General features: G+C 36.1%; 4 protein-coding genes across 4 annotated transcripts in view; 1 reads left to right on the top strand and 3 right to left on the bottom strand.

The window, feature by feature from the left end:
* Positions 1–3,013: 3,013 nt before the first annotated feature.
* On the bottom strand, positions 3,014–5,998 carry hoxd11a (homeobox D11a). Its single transcript, XM_007257950.4, has 2 exons — positions 4,492–5,998; positions 3,014–3,743 (listed from the first exon to the last, which is right to left on the bottom strand). Exons 1-2 carry the CDS (start codon positions 5,099–5,101, stop codon positions 3,514–3,516), a joined length of 840 nt encoding a protein of 279 aa, XP_007258012.2. The 5' UTR covers positions 5,102–5,998; the 3' UTR covers positions 3,014–3,513.
* A 2,188-nt stretch (positions 5,999–8,186) lies between these two features.
* On the bottom strand, positions 8,187–10,703 carry hoxd12a (homeobox D12a). The gene is made up of 2 exons (XM_007257996.4): positions 9,972–10,703; positions 8,187–9,016 (listed from the first exon to the last, which is right to left on the bottom strand). The coding sequence occupies exons 1-2, from the start codon at positions 10,516–10,518 to the stop codon at positions 8,778–8,780; spliced, it is 786 nt and encodes a 261-aa protein (XP_007258058.2). The 5' UTR covers positions 10,519–10,703; the 3' UTR covers positions 8,187–8,777.
* Positions 10,704–13,893: 3,190 nt separating this feature from the next.
* hoxd13a (homeobox D13a) lies at positions 13,894–15,464 on the bottom strand. Its single transcript, XM_007257995.4, has 2 exons — positions 14,781–15,464; positions 13,894–14,402 (listed from the first exon to the last, which is right to left on the bottom strand). The coding sequence occupies exons 1-2, from the start codon at positions 15,385–15,387 to the stop codon at positions 14,152–14,154; spliced, it is 858 nt and encodes a 285-aa protein (XP_007258057.3). The 5' UTR covers positions 15,388–15,464; the 3' UTR covers positions 13,894–14,151.
* A 4,364-nt stretch (positions 15,465–19,828) lies between these two features.
* Positions 19,829–24,125, top strand: part of evx2 (even-skipped homeobox 2) — a 5,094-nt gene continuing 797 nt past the window's right edge. The window contains exons 1-3 of the mRNA XM_007257947.4: positions 19,829–20,881; positions 21,525–21,766; positions 22,601–24,125. The exon at positions 22,601–24,125 is cut by the window's right edge and continues 797 nt beyond it. Of these exons, the coding sequence (XP_007258009.2) occupies positions 20,473–20,881; positions 21,525–21,766; positions 22,601–23,206 (1,257 nt within the window). The 5' untranslated portion in view covers positions 19,829–20,472 and the 3' untranslated portion in view covers positions 23,207–24,125. The remainder of the gene's footprint in view (positions 20,882–21,524; positions 21,767–22,600) is intronic.

The following is a 24,125-nucleotide window of genomic DNA, read 5'->3' as shown; positions in this document are numbered from 1 at the left end:
TTTATTCTAGTCATTATAATTTTATATTTGACTTCTAAGCACATACATTTTGCAAAGTATGATCTTATGAACTTAATTTTAACTAACCGATTAGATCTGACCATATGCCATCTTCCAACAGAGCAGAGGCTTAGACAAATGGGTAGACATCAAAGTAAACATAATCTAGGAACGTTCACACAATTTTTATCAACGTTTAATAGTTTTCTATGTATTTGTTTTCTTCATTTAATAAATATAGTTCATCTAATAATATAGACAAATACAATTTTTTTTTGCTTAAAGCAGACTGACCTACTTATGGGAGGATTCTTAAACATCCAATTAAACTAGTTTTTGCAATTTTATGATAATTGTGTTTTATACACAATACTTAACGCCGATTTAGTGTTTTTTATTATTTTCATTTTTTTTAAACATTGTTAATATATATTACAAATGTATGAATTGTTTTAGACCTTTTCAGCGTATAGTCGTGTATTTTGTCTGTTCAACAAAGTTTATATGAGGCCTTTAGTAATATTGTATTAACTATTTTTTTGCTAAATGCATAGCACACAGAAATATCAAATAACTTATTCTGCACAGACTGTATAAAACAAAACCTAAGATACAAATGAAAACAGCAACAAAATACCTGGATATTAATTTTTATCTATAAGCCTATATGTTTTGGGGAGAAATTGTTTCTCTTATAAGAGAATTGCCGAACAGAATTATACTCTTAACACAAATTTTAACCCAATACTAATATCAGTATTTAGTGTGTCTTGGTTTATTTACTCAAGTCAAAGTACAGAAACAGTTAAAGCAGTTCTCTCACATTTACATAGCCATTTGCAAAATGTATAATCTGGCAATACATCCGGATACATCATCCAAAATTCAACGATCTATTTACTATTTAAAAATAAAACAGCACTTATTTCTACCAAGCTATTTGCAGACGCAAACACTTAAAAAGAAGCCAAGTATAAGTGCTTCTAGCCTTTTACCATGACATGTAACATTTAATATAATCACGTATTTCGTGCATATAAAAACAGCAGAGAACATAACTTTTACATAAACGTAGATTTAATATTGGATTTAAGCTGATTCCCTCAAATCTAAGTAATTCTAGGCACACGTGAATTGTACTGCAGCAAGCACGAAAGCTGCTGTAAGTTTGCCCCCTTGTGGGGGCAGTTCGTACTAACACCTTTCTAAAGATGCGAAGAGTAAAATAGAGATACAACGAAATTCATCTATAAATTTATCTGAAGGCCAAGACAGTGGCAGTGGATTTGCATATTTAGATATAAAATACAACCCATACAACGTAAAATAATTCAACATGTAGCGACCATGATTGCAAGTATCGTTTACAAGGCGTGGAAAACGCTACTAATCATGCAATTAACACGCCTATAATAATAATAACAATAATAATAATAATAATAATAATAACGATAATAATAATAATAATAATAATAATAATAATAATAATAATAATAATAATAATAATGATATATATTATTATTATTATTATTATTATTATTATTATTATCATTATTATTATTATTATTATTATTATTATTATTATTATTATTATTATTATTATTATTATTATTAGTAGTAGTAGTAGTAGTAGTAGTAGTAGTAATTTACATTGTTATATTTTATAAAAACAGTAAAGGTAAATATAAGCTTGTATTTAAGTTCATGCATCCTGGCAGAATTGCAAAGCACATTTTTTTCAGAATTGTTTTTCACAATTCCATTGTGCACGCAACTTTGACTAATCCGACTTTTATCCTTGAGGTCATGTATGCAGCACCATTCAAAATTGATGTGACCTTTTAGGAAAACAGCTTCAAAAACGAATACTATTGATCCGTTTAAAAATAGTTTTCATTTATTTTGTCAACAAAAACTTTTTTTCTGTTCTAATATTTTGCTGAGAACACCAGTAATACTAACTTCAGTCTATATGTGTTTGGCACAGTTTTCGACTGATTTTACCTCTCGGAGGTGTGCCACAGAGACACAAAGGCGATTACCAGTTTCGACAGACGTTCAATTATTAAGGGAGTTACTTTTATATAGACGTAACAACTTAATTTTCGTTTAGTGAGAAGGAGTCATGTTTCAGGTCTGCGATCAGTGTGAGTTGGTATGTAGGACCCCAGTAGACCAAAGAAACCAGAGGAAGACTTCTGATTTTAGTGGTATTGGGCTAGCCAGAATAAGCGCAGCCATGTTGAATCCCACTGCAGTGCGACATCTCTCAGAGGGCGCAGTTTCTCAAGGAGAGAAAGGAATAGGCAACCTTACTTACTCAAAAGGGTTAGGGGTGACGACCTTGACATCACGGAAGTTCAAATTCGATGTAATTTTTTAGACACAGTTTTAAGCACAGTTTAATTCCACAATAGCGAATGAGAACATATCTGATAATACCTTCTTACCTTTGATGAAAACGGCTGTAAAAATCAGCATAGGACATCTACACGACACCGAGTATCCAAAGTTGCATTGGCCTCCACAGTGTTTTTTGCTGTTAGTTTTCACATTGCTGTTCTCTTTCTAGTTAAATCTTGCTGTCTATATCTGGATTGTGCACATCCACCGTCCGTTGCACGGGTAACATCTGTACCATGTGCAGCTTTTAGGGCCAAAGTCGCGTTTGGAGTGGCCAGGCGGTACAATAGCCCCCAATTTAGACTTTTACAGCTAGATTTTATTGGTCTGTCTAGACGCAGTTCAAGGTTTGGTAAACACCCAAAGTGTAAAAACAAAAACAAAAAAAATCTCAAAACACGACTAAGACTAAGACACGACTTTGGTGCGTCCAACGAGAATTGTGGCTATTTGTATACTTTTAGTTTTGTGTCCTGGCGCCAAACGCTTAATTGTTTTGCATTTATAAACTATACACTGCAAATTATCTCATTTACAACAACTGTGAATATATATTTTATATGGCAGCATCAACCACCCAAATACATCATACATAAACAGAAAGAGTAGATACTTTTTAAAGTATTTAGGTTTATTTAATACACCAATACATCACATGCTACTATCAAACAAATGCACACAGAGTCCTACTATAATGGAAATACTTAATGCTGTAATTAAAAGATATTTTCTGCTTAATGAAATGGTTGTGAAATATTTAGCCTTCAATGTACCTTGCAATTTGCAATAAATAAATAGATATACAATACGATTACATTTCAGTGGCATTTATTCTTTAACAACAGAGTATGAAAAGATTGTCGAGGTACCCTTCGCTTGTAGAATGCTGTGGATAATCGGCTAACCACCCTAACGGTGTATCATTGTCACTGAGGTAATTGTTCGTTTTTTCCAATACCAAAAGCTTTGCATAGTTAAAAATATACGTCGTATTTATTTTTTAAGCTTGCGTGTCTGTTTCGACTGAATGCATAATGTCCCAACAACGTACGTACCATGACATCATGGAAACCATAAACGTGGTCTGCCAAAGAAGACAATGTCATGGTTTCAGAATAAAGGGTTTCCAGTGAAGTACTGGAGGCGATCTCGGTTCAGCTTTTTTTCTTTCATCCTTCTGTTCTGGAACCAAATCTTCACTTGACGATCTGTGAGGTTTAGCATTCTTGACAACTGTTGACGCTTCTCTTTGTTTATGTACACGTTGAAAAAAAATTCTCGTTCAAGTTCTCGGATCTGGTATTTGGAATACGGGCACCTCTTTTTTCTGGACTTTGTACCTACGAAGAGAAAGCAGCTGGGTTACATTAACAATACAAACTCACATGAAACTATGCTAGACCTGGTTGACCAAACAAGCTGGATAACAAGAAAAAGGGCATTTTATGACGCTTAAGTATGAATTCTTATCATAAACACAAGAAATGAGTGGATTAAAAGTTTAGCCTTTTTATCAGTTAAACCACAGACATGAAACACCAACACTGATTTTGACATATTAGAATTTTTTTGGCAAAGAAACAGCCCCCTCTCTCACAAACACACACACACACACACACACACACACACAAACACACACACACACACACACACACACACACAGCGTGTAAGCACACTTACTAACGCAAGCGCATGTGAGATTTTCTTCTATGATTCTACAGAAAGTCTCACAGTTCTGTTTTAAAATAATCTACAGTGGTCTAACACAGTCTCCAACCACGCAATTCAGTCGAGATAGGAATTTAAGGTTGAATTTAAATTTAAAGTTGAAGCACTAACACATCAAAGCTCTAAAAGATGTTATGAAAGTAACTTTAGATAACAAGTCCACTTCTAAACCATTTCAAACACACGCAAACAGGGTCGTCTGTAGCTTTGCAGCCCATCTGAACAGCCTCACTGCCGTAAATTGTTTTTTACTACGGCAAAAGCAAAGCTTATTGGGTATATAAAACTCTTTGCATGCTTATAAACCTGCACGTAAAAGCGAACTGGGGCTAGCGTTAAAACTATAATGCGTGTACCTACTTGGGCCGTTGTTCTTGTCCTCTCCGCAAGTTGAAAGTGAGGATTCCTCCTCCGTGGTCTCGGTAGGGTCCCGTTTCGCCTGTTCCGCGCTGTCTGGAGACTCTTTATGACATGCAATATCTCCGGGGACGGCGGACTCCGTCTTTTGTTTGGAATGGTCGGGGTTGGGCTTCTCCGAACTGATAGTTTCGAAAAACTGATCAAATCCTTGGGGGAGTACTCCGTTTCTGCCAACGCCGGTGAAGAAACCGCACGCGGGGTTCGAGCCGCCGTGATGGCCGTACACGGAATCGTTTTTAAATATGATTTCCGCTCTGTTGGATGACTGGAGTAGATCTCGATGCATTATCTCGTCCGTGGAATAGTAGGAAGCGTAATTGCCTCTGTAGTGCCATTTGCTCGTGTGGTCCAATCCGTAGTCCCTGAAAGCCACTTCTCGAACAGGTTGGACTTGAGCTATGTTGGAGGAATAGGGGAAATTGACTTGGCACGACGTGCTCTGGGGTAAAAACGAAGACACCGACGAGAAATCAGGCGCTGAAACATAGTACGCGCAGTTGGGTAAATACATATTAGGCGCGCAATTGCTGCGATCATCGTACTCCGTCATATCTTGCCTAGGCGTTAGAGCAGCAATAGGCAGCTTGACTGTGTTAAACTTTGTCCATCTATTGCACCATAGGCGTGTGGACAGGACCCGGGAGGGAGAAAAAATCGGAAACGTAGGCTGACGTGCAATTCATCTTGATCGATTCTTGAGGTAATTGTGTCATGTGATCCGGTAAAGAAATTACCATATATCAATATCAGTCATTAAGAAACTGGCTTGAGCAACACAAAGGTAAACGCGCACGGCACTTATTGGTCGCCTGCATGTCTTGAAACTCCCATGTTGATCCCCCGTTTTTCCCATGTGCATAACAAGGCATTAGTAAACAATCGCTGAAATACTGCATTAGAGATCGTGCTCCTGATATAAGCACTACCTATTGCAATAAAGATTGTATGCAATGTAATTTTTGCCAGCAAATGATATTGCTTCTAAACTATATTAAGCTTTATTTTGGAACGTTTAGTGTTTTTTAGGCTCATCTCACACTTGACAGCTGTGAACCCTCTTTTAATCTATATAAACATTTGTTCGCCCGGCATATTTATGCTTTTAAATATTATATCCGCAATACTATGCTTTGATCAACATGTAGATTGCTATATGCACTTCCCTTTGTCCACTTTTAGCCTAGAGCCATGGTTTTACAGCAATTGCAGAAGCATTCCTTTTCTATTACATCATCTTTGCATAACAGTTTAACGCTTAAACATTTAAAGCGGCAACAGAAAGGATTCGTTTGTTTGCTCTTTAAAAGTCCTTCAACGAATTAGAATAATATGAATCATTAGTTTTAGCCAGTATTTCCACCTGAAGTAAAATCTACTTTGATCTACATGGCAGACTCTGCCTCAAAGCCTATTGTCTAAATTATACTCACTGCTCTTTGGTGTTTACATTTACATTACATACCTTTTTTAGAGAAAAAAATAAAACGTAATATTAATAATAATAATAATAATAATAGGATTTTACTCACTTGGGGCTGCAAATGCCATATATGTGCAATTTTATTTCTTGAACCCTTCAGTTTAGAGTCAACAGTGAGAAGCAGGAGGTATCCGTGGTATCCGTGAATGGGAAGACACTAGGCACTGCCAAGTACAAAACAACTGTTCTGGCTTTGAACGTCTGCCGTGTGAGACGATGCACACCCAGCAATGTCTAATAACCGTCATCACCCAAATCAGTTTATTGCTTAGACAAAAGGATGCATTCTAGCTGAGATGTCCTGTGAGTAACTTGTGTGGAAAGACCTAGTGACTGAACAGTTTAAAAAAAAAAACATACCAGTATTCCTAGTAGTTATGCATAAGCAAATGTTGTTTTGGACATCATAAATTATTTAAATTAAGAATAAATAGTTTAAGTACTTTTAAATTGCAATTGTTTAGTTCTTGTACTTAAGAGACTTTAAACCATTGCATTATCTTTTTTCCAAATATTTTATATAAATGTGTTTTTCTCTTAATATAGCTGTGAGGGGAAAATGTAAGCAGGCAGACTCTTAGTGCACTGCTTGGTTGTTATTAAATATCTGTACCAACCAGACAGTCAACCGTGGTTAAATGTATTAAAACTGTATGGTAAAATTGTAATTATCATTGGTAAAGACGTATTTTCAATACTCATACATGTAGCCAAACACACAAGGAAGGTCTTTGTGTTTTTAAGGATATATTAACACGATATTTGCACTGATATAATTAGTGCAGTCATTCTCTACAACACATTTAGAAGTCTCACTGTATCGTGTTTTTATAGATTATAGATTTTAAGCTATGATTTTCAGAGCAAGAGTAGAGACTAACTTGACCTTAACTTTGTTTTGGCGCCCCCGTATCTGGCGCGCGGAGCAGGCAGTGCCTCTCGGCTCTGTCCAAATGGAAATGAGACGTCGCTTGTGTACTTTAAGGTTTTAGCAAAATAGCGAGAACCAAAACCCAGTCTTCACACAAAAAAATGTATGTGTAATTCAAGCTGGATTATGCGCAGTAAACCTACCATATTTATATAAAATAGAAATATACAATGGCATTGAATCTCTTAATATATTTAAATAATTTACGGGACATAAGGGATAATGATGGCATGTTTAACTAAACAAGAAATTTGCTTGATTTGTTAACTATATATACAGTTTTAGCGCGTAACATAAAATGTACACTCATTTGTTTTCCAATTAGAAACGATAGCAGAAGAAAATATTTCAGCATTTAAGTAAAATGTGCAGAACAAAATATTTATTTATTTTAAATGCTTTAACACATTCTTAGTACGATTCAGCAAATATCCATGTCTAGATATACATTTACATTTTATAAAACAATCTTTTTTTTTTCAAACTGTTTTTTTTTTTTCAAACTGTTTACATTTAAATGGAATATTGAAAATAACGGTTGTCCATTGTTGTCATTTTTATTTTTAGTCCCATTGTCTATTCTGTAATCATTCGTTTTTTTAGATTTTCATGGCTATATGAATAAGTGTTATATTCGTCAGTATCATGCCATGCTATCATTATATTTTCATCCTATTGTTTGTTATTTATTGATGCATTAACGAATCGAATATTCCGTAGGAAAACATGGTGTGCAGTTAAATAAGATTGCTTACAGTTAAAAGGGAAGAATGCTAAAAATATGAAAAAAGCTGAAACGTGTTCTAAAAAACTATAAATGCATCAATATCTCTACTAAATATATATATTTTTTACAGAAACCTAAAACACATAGTCGATGTATTTTTATCTTTTACTTTTTAACATTTTTAAAATCTAGAGTAAAATCTCCAATAGAAATGTACCAATAGAAACGCTCCAAAATTGAGAAAATAATGAAACAGATTACATTTGTTTAAATGGACAGTTCAAATAGTTTTCCCTTCTAAAACCTGTCATTGATATAAGTTTTCCATGAAACAAAAATGAACCCAGATAAGCGCTTGTGGATTGAGAAGTCGTGTCGTATCACAGGATTTTCAGAATATATATATATTTTTTAATGATACAAAACGGAAACGCAAATCTTAGTCTAGGTTTTCTGACTTTCTGCACCAAGCCCATAAATTGAACCGCCCAAAGCAATGCAAACGAACAGAATGTTTATTACAATACAAGACATGAAATACAGCTCATAAATAAGCGTAGGTTTGGGAAACACAAACAAAGCTTGTACTTTAAGAGAAGTGTTGGGTCTTTACATTTTAGTAATACATTTTTAAATGGTAAAAAAAAACAGAAAGGCGAATCTATAGGTTCTCTGACTTTCTGCACCAAGCACATAAATACCACCGCCCAAAGCAATGCAAACGAACAGAATGTTTATTACAATACAGGACATACAATACAGCTCATAAATAAGCGTAGGTTTGGGAAACACAAACAAAGCTTGTACTTTAAGAGAGAGGTGTTGGGTCTTTACATTTTAGTTATGAATCTAAACCTTTTTTGTCAAACGATGAAGTGTTACTGTTGTAACTGTTTTTTTATATATGCTTTTAGACTAGCTAACGGTCAAACATGTGATAAAACACAATAAATGAAATTTTGTTTTTCAAAGTATAGGTGCACTGAAATAAACTGCTTAGGTGAATCATTGTCAAGGTGAGGGACCGCGCCAGACACAGAATACTAGAGCACAAAGGTCACCAAAAAGGAAGCACTCGCTTTTCCTTGTCAGTACATAGTGAGGACATGCTCGCGTATAAGCAGTCTTTTCTTTTTCATCCGGCGATTCTGAAACCAGATTTTGACTTGTTGGTCACTCAAGTTCAATCTGTCTGACAATTCCTTTCGTTTTTGCCGGTTTATGAATTCGTTTATCATGAATTCATTCTCAAGTTCAGCCAGTTGCGGCTTTGTGTAAGGTTTCCTCTTCTTTCTGGCTCTCAATTGGGTGGGGCACCAGGGTACTCCTGAAAAAGAAGAAAAGCATCGGTTGTTTGTTTGTACAACGCAAAATTGTGGTCTTAATATGTTTACCATTATTCAATGGAATTATTCGCTCGCATCCACTTAGTGCAGCTTACATACAGCTTTGTAAAATGATATAATTAAAAATTATGTGTTTCTTTGATTTTACCAAATTGAAAACCTCTGGAATATTATCAAGAGGAAGATGGATGATCACAAGCAATCAAACCAAGTTGAACTGCTTAAAGTTTTGCACCAGGAGTGTCATAAAGTTATCCAAAAGCAGTGTGTAAGACTGGTGGCAAGAGAATGCCAATATGCACGAAAACCGTAATTAAAAACCAGGGTTCTGAATGCCTAAAACTTTATGAATCTGAACTTCTTTTCTTTGCATCATTTGAGGTCTGAAAGTTCTGCATATTTTGTTATTTCAGCCATTTTCTGCAAATAAATGCTCTAAATGACAATATTTTTTGGGAATTTGGGAGAGATGTTGTCCGTCGTTTATAAAATAAAACAACAATGTTCATTTTACTTAAACATATACCTATCAATAGCAAAATCAGCGAAACTGATTCACAAACTCAAGTGGTCTCTTAATGTTTTCCAGAGCTGCATGTTCTCTAAATTATGTCACACTGACACACTATGTGTGTATTGTTAAGCAAGTCAGTTGTAGACCTAAATTGATGCAGATTACATGTCACTGTTAAAATGCATTTTCGGTTCAACTTGGTTGGTTACAAGCCAAGCAGCTCAACTGGTGTTAATAAAGTGTAACAAACAATTTGAGGAAAGTCGCATTATAATATAGATGACTAAAGCATTTTCTCATAATTCGACACACTTAAACTTAATAAATAAATATACCTACACACGAATGATTTTTTGTGTCATTTAAACCAAAAGCAAAATAGGCCGACTGGTGCATAACAGGTCAGAGAAGAAGTTGCATACCATCAGTGAAGGCTGCTCTGGTGTTCTGCGCACTCGAAGAGGCTTGGCCTGAGACAGACATGTGTGCAGACTGTTTAATGCCATCGGCTTTTGTATGGTCAGTGAAGTTCACCGTGATTTGCAACCCTCTGTCCAATCCTGGAAATTCAAGTGTGTTAGAACTGTCAGGATCTGTGAGTCCATGCTCTCCGGCGAAAGCTGTCGTTCCTTTGTCGAGCACGTCTACTTTGTGGTTTGCGTCCTGGAAGTAGTATTTACTGGAGTCCCCCAGCGGACACTTGCTGTGGTTGTGAGAGCTGGTGGTCACTGGCATCGAGCTAAGGAAAGGCTGAGAGTAGCCACTAAAGGCACGGCTCTGTGACGGGCTTGTGCACGAGCTTTGGGAAGTCCATGGGAGCGAGCACACCTCTCTTCTACCGTAGATGTGCGGGAGCGCGGAATGATGGGCTCCATTGCCCCGAAAGTTTGAGAACGGCAAGGTTTCCGGAGATGAGAAATTCAAAAGAGGACGAACAAAGCCAGAACTAAAAAGATTGGACTCACACATTTCCAAGAACCTTAACCAAACGGCTCTTATACAAGCTTTTTAGTTACCCCTACAGAATAAAGCAGAGGTAATTGTTGATTTGTTGATACAATGTCACGTGATATGCAAAATACGTCACCTAGTCCCGCCCATACTCTGATTGGAAAATGGCAGGATAAATGAAGGTGATACGTCACTTTATATACATTCTATGCAATTTTGCACATTATATATTAAACAGAACGAATACATATATATCGAGGGTGTGACATTAATGATAATTTACATTTTCTTTGATTAAAAAGATAACCGAAAATTCTATATTTTATTTTTTTTATCTTCTAAGAACAAGGAAACAATAAATAAATCTACTGACCGTCTGTGTTTTTATTTTTATTTTACTTGTATTAGGAATTTCAGGTAGTTTAGTAACGGCTGCCAAGCCGGTAAAACGTAATCGTTTAATGCTGCGAGTGATAGTTTTTTGTAAAAATATGATAGGCTGTTTAGTTCAGCCATCTAATAATTGTTTTAATAATAATAATAATAATAATTAGACATACTCTTTCTTAGGTAATGTGGTACTAAAAAGCATAAGGCAACTCTTTGCTGTTTTACGTTTCAAATTAGTTTAGAAACGCGTCGGTTTCGGTTCGGTTAATTCTATGTATACGTATTATTTTACGTTGATCACTTTAAGTAGACACCGTTCTTAATATGTTAACATTAACTTTTATATATACTTTTATATATACTTTATATATACTTTTACATATCTTTTACATATACTTATTTTGTCTAAAACATATTCACATCCTCGATAGTATGTAGTTTGTAAGTTTATGTTGAGTTTGGTCTCTTATTAATTAGACAATTTAAATGTCTTATTCCATTAGATTGTAACACATTCCTAACAAATAAAAAAAATATAACCGCCATTTGAATTAAAAGATATTTTACATTGATTTGCGTTAAAAAGGTTTATTCAGTCATTTCATTAAAATGTACCTATTTTTGCGAATTAGTGACAAAATATTTTGAATAACTGACATATTTTTATTCACCGACATTATGTGTCCAAAGTCATGTGTAAGTTAATAGACCGATATAGTTAATTACAACCTGCTGAGTCGTTCTCTCAACATTTTAAGTTTAGATTTGAAACATAAATGTGTAGGTTAGTTTAATGTGTTTGTTCTAAAAGTTTGCAAAGTATTAGGCTAATTTGTCTTAAATGCCATAGGTTTAGGAGCTATACAGCCCCACACGTAAGGTGGTCAATTTTTATTTAAAGGTCTTTTTTTACAAAGCGAATAAATAAATACTTTTTGTCAACGTATCGGTTCTATTTGTTCCATTTAGACATGTAAAACAGTTGTCCCATCTCGCAAATTGATCTTTTAATCTAATGAATTTAATTCACTGGATGAAACGGAACATATTGATTTAGGAAACAGTAAAACTGACGGTTGCAACTGAACGTTTTACATTTTTCTTGGTATTTATTTTCTTTTTGCTGAATTAATCAGACCAAAACTTCCGGCATGCACTGTTTTATTATGTGTTCGCCATTAATAGAAGAGTGTATAGCTTCTGCCAATTTAAGGATGGCTTAATAAAGCAAGCAAGGCATACTAGACGTTTTCTGCTAAACTTGAGTTAGCAGAGAAATGTACATGGACAAATGTGTATTCGCACATGGAATAGAGATTTCGACAATAGATAAAGCAGAGTGTTTAATCCAAATTTGTTTTTCTGTTTTCAAATATGTCTTACCTTGGGTGGCTTCCAACGTCGCTAAAGGATCCTCCAGTCTCAGCTGACTAAATTACAATTGTAAAGGCGCCGAAAAGAGAAAAGACAGTTTGGCCTTCCAGCTTTTATGGGTCTAGTAAATTTATGCAAACCATTAAAATTAGATATTTCTTGCCGGTGTGCACTCAAAACCAGGACGCAATTTGATGTAATTTATTTCATAAAATGACTGTTTATATACAATGAAAAAAATTAATAAAAATGACAGTTCAAGGTCAAAGTCCAGACATTTGCCAAAACAAGTCCAAGTGCATGTAAAGGCATTATTTGATTGCGATTTGGGTTATCTTTGTAAAATCTATGTAGGACGTGAGGATAGTTTAGTTTCTAAAGATGAGGATGATGTTAAAAAAAGCCAACGTAATATTGAACGTTTCCTGCAGGAGTTAATTGCCGTTGTTAAGTCCTTCCGTGAGCTTTATGGCCACTCAGCCGCCTTGTGTCTTGATTAGTCTGGGAGTGGGTAATGTCTGTGACCACAAACACCGGGGGTATACCATTAAAATATGTTTTACAGCTGTTCTGTTTAATATTTGGGTTATTACATTTAAGAGTGAGAAAATCATAGAAAAGTTACTACTCGAATGCAGGGCCATTTCGCCTAAATTAAGTTTAAAATTAATTTGCTGGAATTGTCCTTAAGCCTCTGCTATTTTTTAGTTGCCGTACACGGCCAGTAGATGGCATAAGAGTTTCGCGAATGGAGGCGGATTCCTTATTCACGAGATTCTTTCCAGTCAAGGTCGAGTCTAAGAATGCGTCTCAAGGTCAACGGTAAAGATATGATTCATTATTTGAAGAAAAATATTAAGTATATCCTAAAACACAAGCATATGTTTTCTACTAAAACCCCTGAGGCTTTCAAAATCTGATTAAGTTTTTCTGATTCTGTTTCTTAGTAGCTTGTCAATTATTTAAATTCTAGGTTTAGTTTAAATTTAGGTTTAGTTTAAATTTAGGTTTGGTTTAGGCTATTTACAACGTAAATAGCCTAAACCAAATGCAGAAAGTATTGTTAACTACCTTTTAATCTTTAAATTGTCCATATTTCCTTTTTGTCTACGAAACAAGATTTCATGTAGGTAAACTACTTAACTGTGGGTTTATGTACGGGGTAGCAGCATGTTTAGCGACAATAAGTAATAGCATGTTTAGCGACAATAATCAGACGTTTAACGTCAATAGCTTAATCCGAACTGTTGTTAACGACTTGTTAATCTTTAAACATAGTACATTTTCTTTTTGTCTACGAAACAAGATTTCCTGGAGGTAAACTACTTAACTGTAGATTTACGTACGGTGTAGAATTATGTGTAGCTCTATCTATGTCGCCATAAACGTTTCTGCATTCGTCTTGCAAACTGAAGTCTTGCTTTTTTGTTTTGTTTCACAAGGGATAATAATAAATTATACATATTAATAATTTTATTATTATTTTTCTTCTTGTTCTTCTTCTTATTCTTCTTCTTATTATTCTTCTTCTTCTTATTATTATTATTATTATTATTATTATTATTATTATTAATTATTATTAATAATAATAATAATAATAATAATAATAATAATAATAGTTGTTTACAAAACAGCTTTGTGTGTGTTGCTTTAAATCTGTTAGGAAATATAATATTACAAATATAATGCTGCAATAGGAACAGTTTTGAGTCTACAAATTAAAAACCTTTATACATGAAAGCACGTTTTTTTTTGTTTCTTCCGTTGAAATGAAAATAAATTAAGACCAATGTATTGTATTAAGGAGGACACCGCTCTTACTTGGCATAAACAATACACTACATTCTCTTAAGCTCGTCAGACTGATACAGCATTATTTTAATTAGTTTAATTAAAATGTTCAAAGTCTTTTGATATTTTTGAAATTATCTTCTTGTCCTTGACACGGCGATTTTGAAACCATATAGTAACTTGTCTCTCTGACAGACTGGTGGAGGAGGCTATCCTTCTTCTCCTCTCTTTGGTAATGAACTTCGTAATAGTGTACTCATGCTCAAGTTCTTTCAGCTGCAGCTTCGTGTAGGGAACCCGTTTCTTCCTCACTCGCCGAAGGTCACAACGAGAAAGCGCGCTGTCCTCTGAAAAAAAAAAAAAAAAAAACAAGAAAAAACAAAACAAAACAAAAATGAGTCCAAAAATTGTAGTGTGTGTGTGTGTGTAAATCGTCGCTTTGAAAGAATAACACCGTATCTCCATTTTTGCATTTTTTTAAATCATTTATATTGTGTTACATGTTAATGGCAAATGGACTAATTGTCCAAAATTGCTTGGAATTATTTCCAAAGAATGTTTCTGTTTTATGTATTAATAATTTGTGCATTAATTGTGTATTATATTTTACGAATCCACGAGATGTGTACGCTACATATTACAACTGCTTAATAGTTCAAAAAAATAATCTTTTTTATTGTATCTAATAAACAAAGGTAAATGTAAGTTAAAAGTACACATCTTACCTGCCTTGGGTGATTTCCAGATATGCGAGTTCTGCATCTGCTCCTTGGGACAATAAACTTGACCGTTCCAACTGCTTGACCGGCTCCATGGCTGATCCACGGCGAAAGGACTTTCACGCCTATGATCTCTGGTCCTTGCTCGCTGAGCTACAGGCACGTCAATATATCCAGGGACCCTTGGGTAGGGACCAATAAAGCCCTGATAGATTCCTAACTCGCGAACCATGCCCGGTACTTCACCACAGCGCATTGCAGCCCTGCTGAAGCTCACCGTGTCCTGCAAATCAGTTGAACGTACACTTACATTCCCTCGGGCACTGTGTTGCATGATATTTTGCTGAAACTCTAAGCTTGAAGGGGTTTTGCAAGTGTAGCAACTGTTGGCAAAGCGGCACCCTAAGTTGACTTGAGTGTTGGCACCAGTCGTTGAGCTAGGAAAAGAGACATAAGGAGCGCAACACTCGGGGCTCAGAGAGCTTGGTCCTTCCGATAGTGAGTACACAGCGGCTCCTAAAGAAGACCGACTTGAATGTGCTCCAAAGGCAGACGGGTGAAAAGTTCTGTTGGGAACTGAAGCTATGTCCACGCCTAATTCCTCCAGTTCCATATTTATATGACAAGTATGGTTACGTAATATTACACCTGACAGTGTTTGAAATTGACATCCTTGGTAATCTAGAACATGCAAGTAAAAGTAAGAACCCCCAACAAACACAGCTGACATTGAAGCTTTTATATTTTTCCGGACTAATTACAGGACTCTGACAAGCTAAAATGTTATTGGCTGGTAATGGCCATGTGATATGCAAATAACTAGGTTGACTTTCTATAATATAAAAAAAATGTCTTCTCGTCAAAAAACAGTTTGTAACATATTTTACTTAAGTTAATAATGTGTAAATTATTATTATTTTTTTAAAGTTAATACTTTTAATATTTTTCAATTACAATTTTTCTAAGACACAAACAAATGTAAACTATATATATATATATATATATATATATATATATATATATATATATATATATATATATATATATATATATATATATATATATATTTAAACTATCATTGACATTGAATCTACTAAATTTGGGGTTAAGATAGAATTTATAAATTAAGATAGAACCCCTTAGTGTAAGGACATATTTCGTCTGCAGCGGCATTCATTATCACCAGGCATCACGTTCGTTTTCAAAATCGGTTTCACTGAAAGCAAACCATGTGCTTTTAAAATAATAAAAATTGCATAGTAAGGAAAGACACCTGGAAATAACCCGCTTGGGCTTGACTGCTGTGTAGCCAATTAAGCTGTTTACAGTTAGGGGTTAGATAGAGATAGAGATAGATAGATACTTTATTGATCCCCGAGGGGAAATTCTAGACATCCAGCAGCAGGTATAATACACAAAGTTACAAAAGGATAAAATATAACGATACATATAAATACAATAAAATAAAAAATAGAATGTACAGTGTATAAGTCGTACTTTCGTTAGTTATCAAACATGATTTTTTTTCTTATTTTAATGAACAGGACTTTATTAATACGTTGACAACTTTAATTAAGTCAAAGATAAATATCCCTTTATTATTTATTTAGCAAATATTCAGTTTTAAAATTTAATGCTGTTTATAACCCTACGAATAACCCAACTTGTACCAACTCACAATTATAACACATTTTTAGACTTTGGTTCTGTCGCTTAATGATTAATATTGAATCAACTTTACTTTTCTGTACTTTACTCTATATAAATTATATAGATTCTACCACTTTTATGAGATAGCCTAACAGTTAGTTAGAACACGTTTTAACTATTTGTTGTTCCGAAATATTTGGCTCGACTTTCCTGAAATAATAAACATACTCACCCTAGTATGTTCTGACAGTGGTATGGTATGAAACAGCTTGACAAGTGATCTATATTTATTATTTAATTCTTTTCCTGTTGATTTGTAGGTACGTGCTGCTGTCGATAAACGATCATAAAAAAACGCAAGTTCGCAAAAGCATGCAGTATTATTAGTTTATCACTAGATGGCTCTACTAGTCCACATTATAAACATTCACTGGTTGACTGAAGACTACCTTAAAGACTGTGGGTCAGCACAGGCCCGCTTGATGTTTAGTCTCTGACAAACTGGTGCTTTGTTGTTTGCTGAAATACCATAAAATGCAGGAAAACCACTAGTGGCAAGGCCAACATTGTGTTTAGTATTCTGGATTCACTTTACATTGTAAATCCACCAAATTTTAACCATAGGTACTGTGCTCTTGTCTTTGTAGGCCTCACTCCGTGACTTACTTGTACATTTTGACAAACTGCAGTCTAGCTCTTCGTGTATCTGTGGGGTCAGCAATGGTGCCCTCTTTGGTGTCCCGGGTGCCATAGCGTTTCATTTAATTCAAATTACGATGGATAGATGGCGCCAACACTAATACACCCAGGATAACTTGAAGATCTCTGGGGATGTACTTGTATCCTTTAGATTGATAATATTTTTCCAGAAATTTGGTTCTCCAGTCCTCAGACAGACCTCTTTTCTTCTTCCGTCCTCAAATCTTAGTGTGGCACACACAGACACATAATGTAAAGACTGAGTCACCTTTTCACCTTTTATATGGATTCAGTATTATCTGGATTTTTATATTGCTGTTACTTGCCACAGGTGAGTTTATATCACATGCTTGAAGCAAGGTTATTTTTAAAAAGGTGCCAATAATTTTGTCCGACCCATATTTGGAGTTTTGAGCATTTATTTGATATTTATGGAAGCTGGGCCTACGTACATAGTCATTGCAAATAACAGTGTTTAAAGTGCTCGTAAATAATACACAATCTGTAATATGTTTTTAGATGGAAATATAATTTAAGTAAGCTCAGGTCCCCAGTCACATGTTTATGTGTGCACCACAGAAGCAGTACCCTTTTTTCCAAAAGCATCTAAGCATTAAGAACATCTTAACATGGAGAGAGAGAGTGCTCAGTGTGAAGCTCCTTCAACCCTCTAAAATTAATTTTAGTGAAAGGACCTTTTAGGAGACACATCAGGTTTGGTTACAACTGTTGTCACTAAATTTGAATGAAAAAAGTAAAATCCCCTTAACCTCATAAACAATTAGAGGCTCATGTTTTGGCCCATGCTTTAATTCCCTCCCTGGTAGCCTACTTACCAGTTTACAAATTATTAATGATATTATTTACCCCTTAAATCCCTGGCTAATTTCACTATTAATTTTTAGACGCAGAATTACCACTGTGAATTGTTCAGTATATGCTATTCAATTAATATGTAAAGTTAGTATATGTTGGTGTGAGGAACATTTATGTTTAAGACGCTCAATGTGTACAAGGTTAAACAATTCTCAATTAAAACATGCTATTAATTATGTTTTTATCAGATAATACATTTAAATACAGGTATAACCTGCAGTTGCACTATTAGAAATTTTAATACCACTGTTAATAGCTTCTGTTATTGAAATAGCAGTACTTGACATATTGTGAACCTAATTAATTGTTTTACTTTGTTATTATTCATGGACAAAGCCTATATAAGATGAACATTTTGTATAAACCAGTTGATTTCCTGTAGCAGAGTTTAATGGAGCGACTTAATCCTACAACCAAGCCAAAGTAGTTAATAATAATAATAGAATAATTATTTATTAAGCAACCTTTACACAAATTGAAGAAAAGTACACAATTGTCTAGGCAAAGCACATCATAAGACAGTTCTTATCTTTACTCATTTACAAACATCTATTGCATCAGTCAAAAAACATTTAAAAACAACCTTTATTTTATGAAAGTGTATGAATAGAGTCTTAATAAAGAAAAGTTAATTGACTAGAAATTGTCCTTTAGCAACTGTTGCCTGGTTAAGAAATTAAATTTCCTAAAACACATAGATAAGCCCAAAGTGTGTTGTTATTACTATTACTATAACTGTCTTATATATTATATATTGTGACATGTTCCATGTGCCTAGTATGTTTTAATAAAGTGTCTAATTTACATTTGCACTTTATATGTAACAAATAGTTTAGCAAATAGTTAATGTAACTAAGTGTAATTCGACAAAGATGTCTATACTAATTACTACTATAGCTTTTAAAATGCAGTAGCTGGTTCGAGCAAGAAAAACTGATGGGGGCGCCAAAGAACGTAAAAGCAGTTCAACGCGCTACACACACGTCCCCAGTCTTCAATCCGAATGAAAGCAGCTCGCGCTCTCACTTAACCCCGTTATCACAAGCCGTCCACACCCTCAAGCTCACGTCTGATTCAAAGCTCAGCTCACACAATCATGTAAATCAGATATAAATGCACACTTTCCTAATGTACAACATTTTTGAAGACGAAATTTGGTACATTACGATAGGAAACAGTTTAACTAATTACGGCAGACGATGAAATGAGATTGCTTTTCCTGTAGCCAAAAAGAAATTAATTTTTGTTTTGCAAATTATATATTCGATAGCCGCTTATATAACAATTACATCCACAATAATCTGATTAACTAAGTACAAACAACTGTTTCATTTATATACATTTTAAGTAAAAATGTTGGATATTAAATTTGTGACGTGTATAGAATTTTGCATGTATGTAATTAAAATAATTTTTTTTTTTTTTACTCCAACATACTGTCCTAATGTTTTTGTTGGAGTAATAAATACATATACATACTTATATGTGCGTGTGTATTATTCACAGCAGTGTATAATTATTTTTAATTCTGTTTTGTTGACCTCACAGGATGTTTTTCTTTATTAAACAAAAACAAATGTACACTAGGACAAAGCAGAATATATCTGCTGTACAATCTTATAAATCTTGTAAAAAAAAAAAACGAGAACTGTGATTGTCTATGCAAGGTTTTATTCTACAGAAGATTAAAAAAATGTTAATACAAATCACTTCTCTTTCATTTCTTTCTCAGACTAAAAACACCCAATTCCTTAGCTAATGTCTTATTCGAAACCGGTCTGAGTGAAATAATGGAAAGAAAAAAGAGGAAAAGAGGGAGGCTGAGAGGGGGAGAAGAGAGAGTCTGCGCAGAAGGGAGGAACAATAGAGAATCAAAGCATAATGATATTCCTAAATGAAGAGGGAAATGTTGCCGCACTCATTTTATTAATCAGACTGTCAATTTCACCCCAGAGGCCAAACCCAGGAGCCATCTAAAGCAGGAGCAGATCAGCAGCGCGGCGCCTCCTCTCCTCACTCCTTCTCTCTCTCTCCACCTGGATATGTGGCTGGTCGCCTCCATCATCCTCGCGCTGCCCTCTCCCTCTTTTATTTGCTTATAAACCTGTTACAATAAATGATCATGCGAGCGGCGTCACGCGCACCTTTAACGGCGGAGGCGCAAGCCACTTTTTGATGAATGACATCTCGGACCGGAGAGGATGCACGGGTCATTTTGAGCAGTCACTCGTCGCCCGCACTGGCATTCTTCTCTCTCTCTCTTTTACTCTCTCTCTCACACACTTACATACTCTGTCCTTCTTTCTCTATTCATTTCTTTCTTTTTTTCATTCGTTTCGTTTTTTCCCCCAGTACTTTCGCACCGTTTGTAACGGTGTTATATTATTTAGAGGCAGCAGCAGAGCTGAATGCGGATTAGCTCCGCCACCGCGCTCCGGACTCTTCGCTTGATTTTTTTCCTCGCTACGTCCCTATGGAGAGGATAAGGAAAGAGATGATTCTGATGGAGAGGGGGTTGCACAGTCCTGTAGCAGCCAAGCGCCTCTCCAACCTGTCGGACTCGAGCGGAGGAGGTGCGGTGCTTGAGGCCCTGGAGAACTCCGCGCACGCTGGCCGCCTAAGCCCCAGACTGTCCGCGGCCTCTCTGCACGGTGCCTTGGGCGACATGCCTACCAAAGGCAAGTTCGAGATCGACAGTTTGTTTGGGAATCACCATTCAAGCGAAAACAGCGCGGCGGCCGAGATCTCGAGCTCGGACAGCAGAAAGAAAGTGAGCCTGTATCCGGATGTATCAACCGACTCCGAGATGAACAGCGACGTGGAAGTCGGCTGTCCGGCTCACCGCTCACCGGGCAGCCAGCACAAGGAAAACAACAACAAAGGTGAGATCACTTACATACATACACACAACACAACACAACACAACACGTGCGCAAACCGAGTCCCGTTCACGTCTGTATTAACTGCAAGAATGCTAAAGTATTTGCACTTCGAGTGTTTTAGAAACTAATAAAACCGTTGTTTAAAAAGTGAGGTTTAATTTAAAATAGAAAAAAAATATGCAAACAAATTAATTAACACATTTATTTAATTGTAGTAATTTCTTAGCCTTTATATTACGAAACAAAAACTTAATGAATTATGGTGTATCTGGAAATCATATATTTCTATGTTGTTAATCATATAAATATTGTCTTGTCAATTGTGAATGAAAATATTTTGCATTGAAATAAATAATTATTTAATGCATAATACAAATAAAGAATTATTTCATGCATAATTAAATAATGGCTACTTAATATCTTTTTTATTCTGTCTTGTTTAAAGAAATGTCTATGGTGTAGTGAATTTATCATTTTGTCTTTTATTTTGCATTAAAACACATAAACAGAGACACAAAACAACCCTGTATAATATAAATCACATCGCTTTTCGATGCATATCGTTGCACTAATAGAAACCAAATTTTCTGCTTTATTACGCTTGTTTTTATATGGTTGTGTAATTTTCTTAACCTCATTCTAGGGTTCTCTGACAATAATTCAGGCAGTTCGAACTCCAGCTCTTCATCCGTCTCTAACCATAACGGCAACTCTATCGGGAGCTCCAACAACTCCAACTCAGATCAGGTGCGCAGGTACCGCACTGCTTTTACCAGAGAGCAGATCGGCAGGCTGGAGAAGGAGTTTTACAGGGAAAACTACGTCTCACGACCCAGGAGGTGTGAGCTGGCTGCAGCGTTAAACCTGCCAGAAACCACAATTAAGGTGAGACATTAAATATCAAAATACAATACCTATTACATTTTCAAAGTATGCCTCTTTTGTAAATGTAATACTTACATATATTTTGGATTGATAAAATTAAATTTTTGTTCCCATATTTTAGGTTTAGCATTTAATCCAGACACACACACACACACATACACGAGACCCCACCACACACACTCACTCACTCACTCACTCACTCACACACACCCAGAGACACACACGTTCCATTATATTCCGTTCTATTTCACTACTATATATATATATATATATATCGTCGAAATATTTGTGCATATATATATATATATATATATATATATATATATATATATATGCACAAATATTTCGACTGCCACATTAATAAAATGAATGTTGATTAGCCAAAAAAAATGCTTTGAAACATTTAGACCTATGTCTCGTTTGATTTAAAGGCTGTTAGGTTTAGATTAAAAATGACTGCATGTAATGTTTATTATAGAAATTATAGTATGTCGTTTAACACATTGCTTAGTTGAACCATGTGCTTAAAGGACAAAGATTTGATTGTAGTTCATGTTAGTGGGTTTCTGTTGTTATCATGGTTCCTATCAGCTGCAGTAAGTCAGCTGGACTGTTTGTTTGTATCAATAGGCACATTCCCTGAATTCTATATCACTTTAAAAAAGCAATCAAATTAGAGATTCTTAAACTTTTGGAGTTCAGTGGTAGGCCTGTTCCACAGTGGGCTGCGAGTGTGTTCAAACGCTCCAGATGGAAACAGGAGGGATATTTGAGTTTAAACCTTGAGTTTGACCAAATGGCCTTACGGATCGCTGCATGTGTGTATGTGTGTAGGTGTGGTTCCAGAACCGGCGAATGAAGGACAAGAGGCAGCGCTTGGCCATGTCCTGGCCACATCCGGCCGACCCAAGCTTTTACACCTACATGATGACGCACGCGGCGGCGACCGGAAGTCTGCCCTATCCTTTCCACTCGCACATGCCCCTGCACTACTACCCCCACGTCGGCGTGACTGCTGCGGCGGCGGCGGCTGCAGCTTCAGGCGCCGCGTCCTCGCCATTCGCCACCTCCATTCGGCCCCTTGACACGTTCCGCGCGCTCTCGCACCCCTACTCGCGGCCCGAACTACTCTGCAGTTTCCGCCATCCGGGACTCTACCAGTCGCCCGCGGGCCTCAACAGTTCGGCGGCGGCGGCAGCAGCAGCAGCAGCGGCGGCCGCGGTGAGCGCGCCCTCCGCCGCAGGGCCATGCTCGTGTCTTAGCTGTCACAGCAGCCAGGCTGCCGGTGCGCTGGGTTCGCGCGGCGCCGGCTCTGACTTCACATGCACAGCAAGTGCGCAGCGGTCAGAGAGCGGATTTTTGCCCTACTCGGCTGCAGTGCTGAGCAAAACTGCCGTGCCCTCACCTGACCAGAGAGAGGAAAGCGCCCTCAATAGATAACTTAGCACTGGACAGTTCCGAAGGGGATGCTACTTTTTTATTTTTTGTTTTGCTAATTTCGCCGGCCTCGTTTAAATTATTGTTAGCAAAATGTAAAAAAATAAGGTAAAATGCCATTCAAAACATAGAGCCGTTCCTATACCAACACACAATAATAAACCACATACAGTTAACTAGACATTAAAAATCAGAAATGACAGGCCTGAGCAACCAGCCCCTTATGCTTTAAAGAATCAGAGAGAAAGCTTCAATGTCGTGAACACAGTAATAGACTGTAGATGATTTTAGTCTATTTTTTTCAAGTCTTTATTTCTTTCTCTGGCGTTTTTATATCGAATTTGTTATAAGCAAATAGGTATCACAGCGTCCGTGCTATAAGGAAAAAATAAGAGTGCATGTGTCTTATAAGGTATCAGGACCAGGATAAGGATTCCGTGCTGGATGTGGGGCTGCTCCTGGGACCCCTCCTCCAATCTGTAATCCGATGGCGCTATAGGTGCTCAGAGTCTGCGCCGCGTCCACTGTGTCAGTCTTGCTCTTATTAATGTAAAGATTATGACGAAAATTGCCAATCATGTATCTTGATGGAGCTACTCTGAATGTGAAAAAGGAAATATAGAAAAGTTGCCTGTTTTGAGCCTCGCTGTCCAAGCACTAACAACCCGCTGTGGGAAGTCATTAAAGAAGGCAGATAAAGGGACCTTGAACATCCCACCTTTTTGTGGGTGAATATTGTACTGTAACAGACGTTGTATTCGTTACCTGAGGAAATTTATTTTTAAAAAAGAAGAAAAAGCAAAGAAAGAAAAGACTACCCCCTCTTCAGCAGAATCCTATTCCAATCTCCTTATTGGAGCTCTAGTCGGCGTGGGTTGAATCTTCTCTTAGCTATATGTTCCGCTGATGCGAGCAGCCTCAT

The sequence above is a fragment of the Astyanax mexicanus genome, chromosome 11 (genome assembly GCF_023375975.1).
Source record: "Astyanax mexicanus isolate ESR-SI-001 chromosome 11, AstMex3_surface, whole genome shotgun sequence".
NCBI classification, from domain to species: domain Eukaryota; kingdom Metazoa; phylum Chordata; class Actinopteri; order Characiformes; family Acestrorhamphidae; genus Astyanax; species Astyanax mexicanus.
This window is presented reverse-complemented; position numbering and strand designations above follow the sequence as displayed.

Bases quoted from the DNA above. Each gene is read 5' to 3' on its own strand.
- hoxd11a (XM_007257950.4), bottom strand. From the start codon at position 5,101: ATGACGGAGTACGATGATCGCAGCAATTGCGCGCCTAATATGTATTTA. The intron at 3,744-4,491 runs GTAGGTACACGC...TTCTCTTCGTAG, and splicing joins GGACAAGAACAACGGCCCAA to GTACAAAGTCCAGAAAAAAG.
- hoxd12a (XM_007257996.4), bottom strand. From the start codon at position 10,518: ATGTGTGAGTCCAATCTTTTTAGTTCTGGCTTTGTTCGTCCTCTTTTG. The intron at 9,017-9,971 runs GTATGCAACTTC...CTTCTTTTTCAG, and splicing joins CAGAGCAGCCTTCACTGATG to GAGTACCCTGGTGCCCCACC.
- hoxd13a (XM_007257995.4), bottom strand. From the start codon at position 15,387: ATGGAACTGGAGGAATTAGGCGTGGACATAGCTTCAGTTCCCAACAGA. The intron at 14,403-14,780 runs GTAAGATGTGTA...TTTTTTTTTCAG, and splicing joins CTGGAAATCACCCAAGGCAG to AGGACAGCGCGCTTTCTCGT.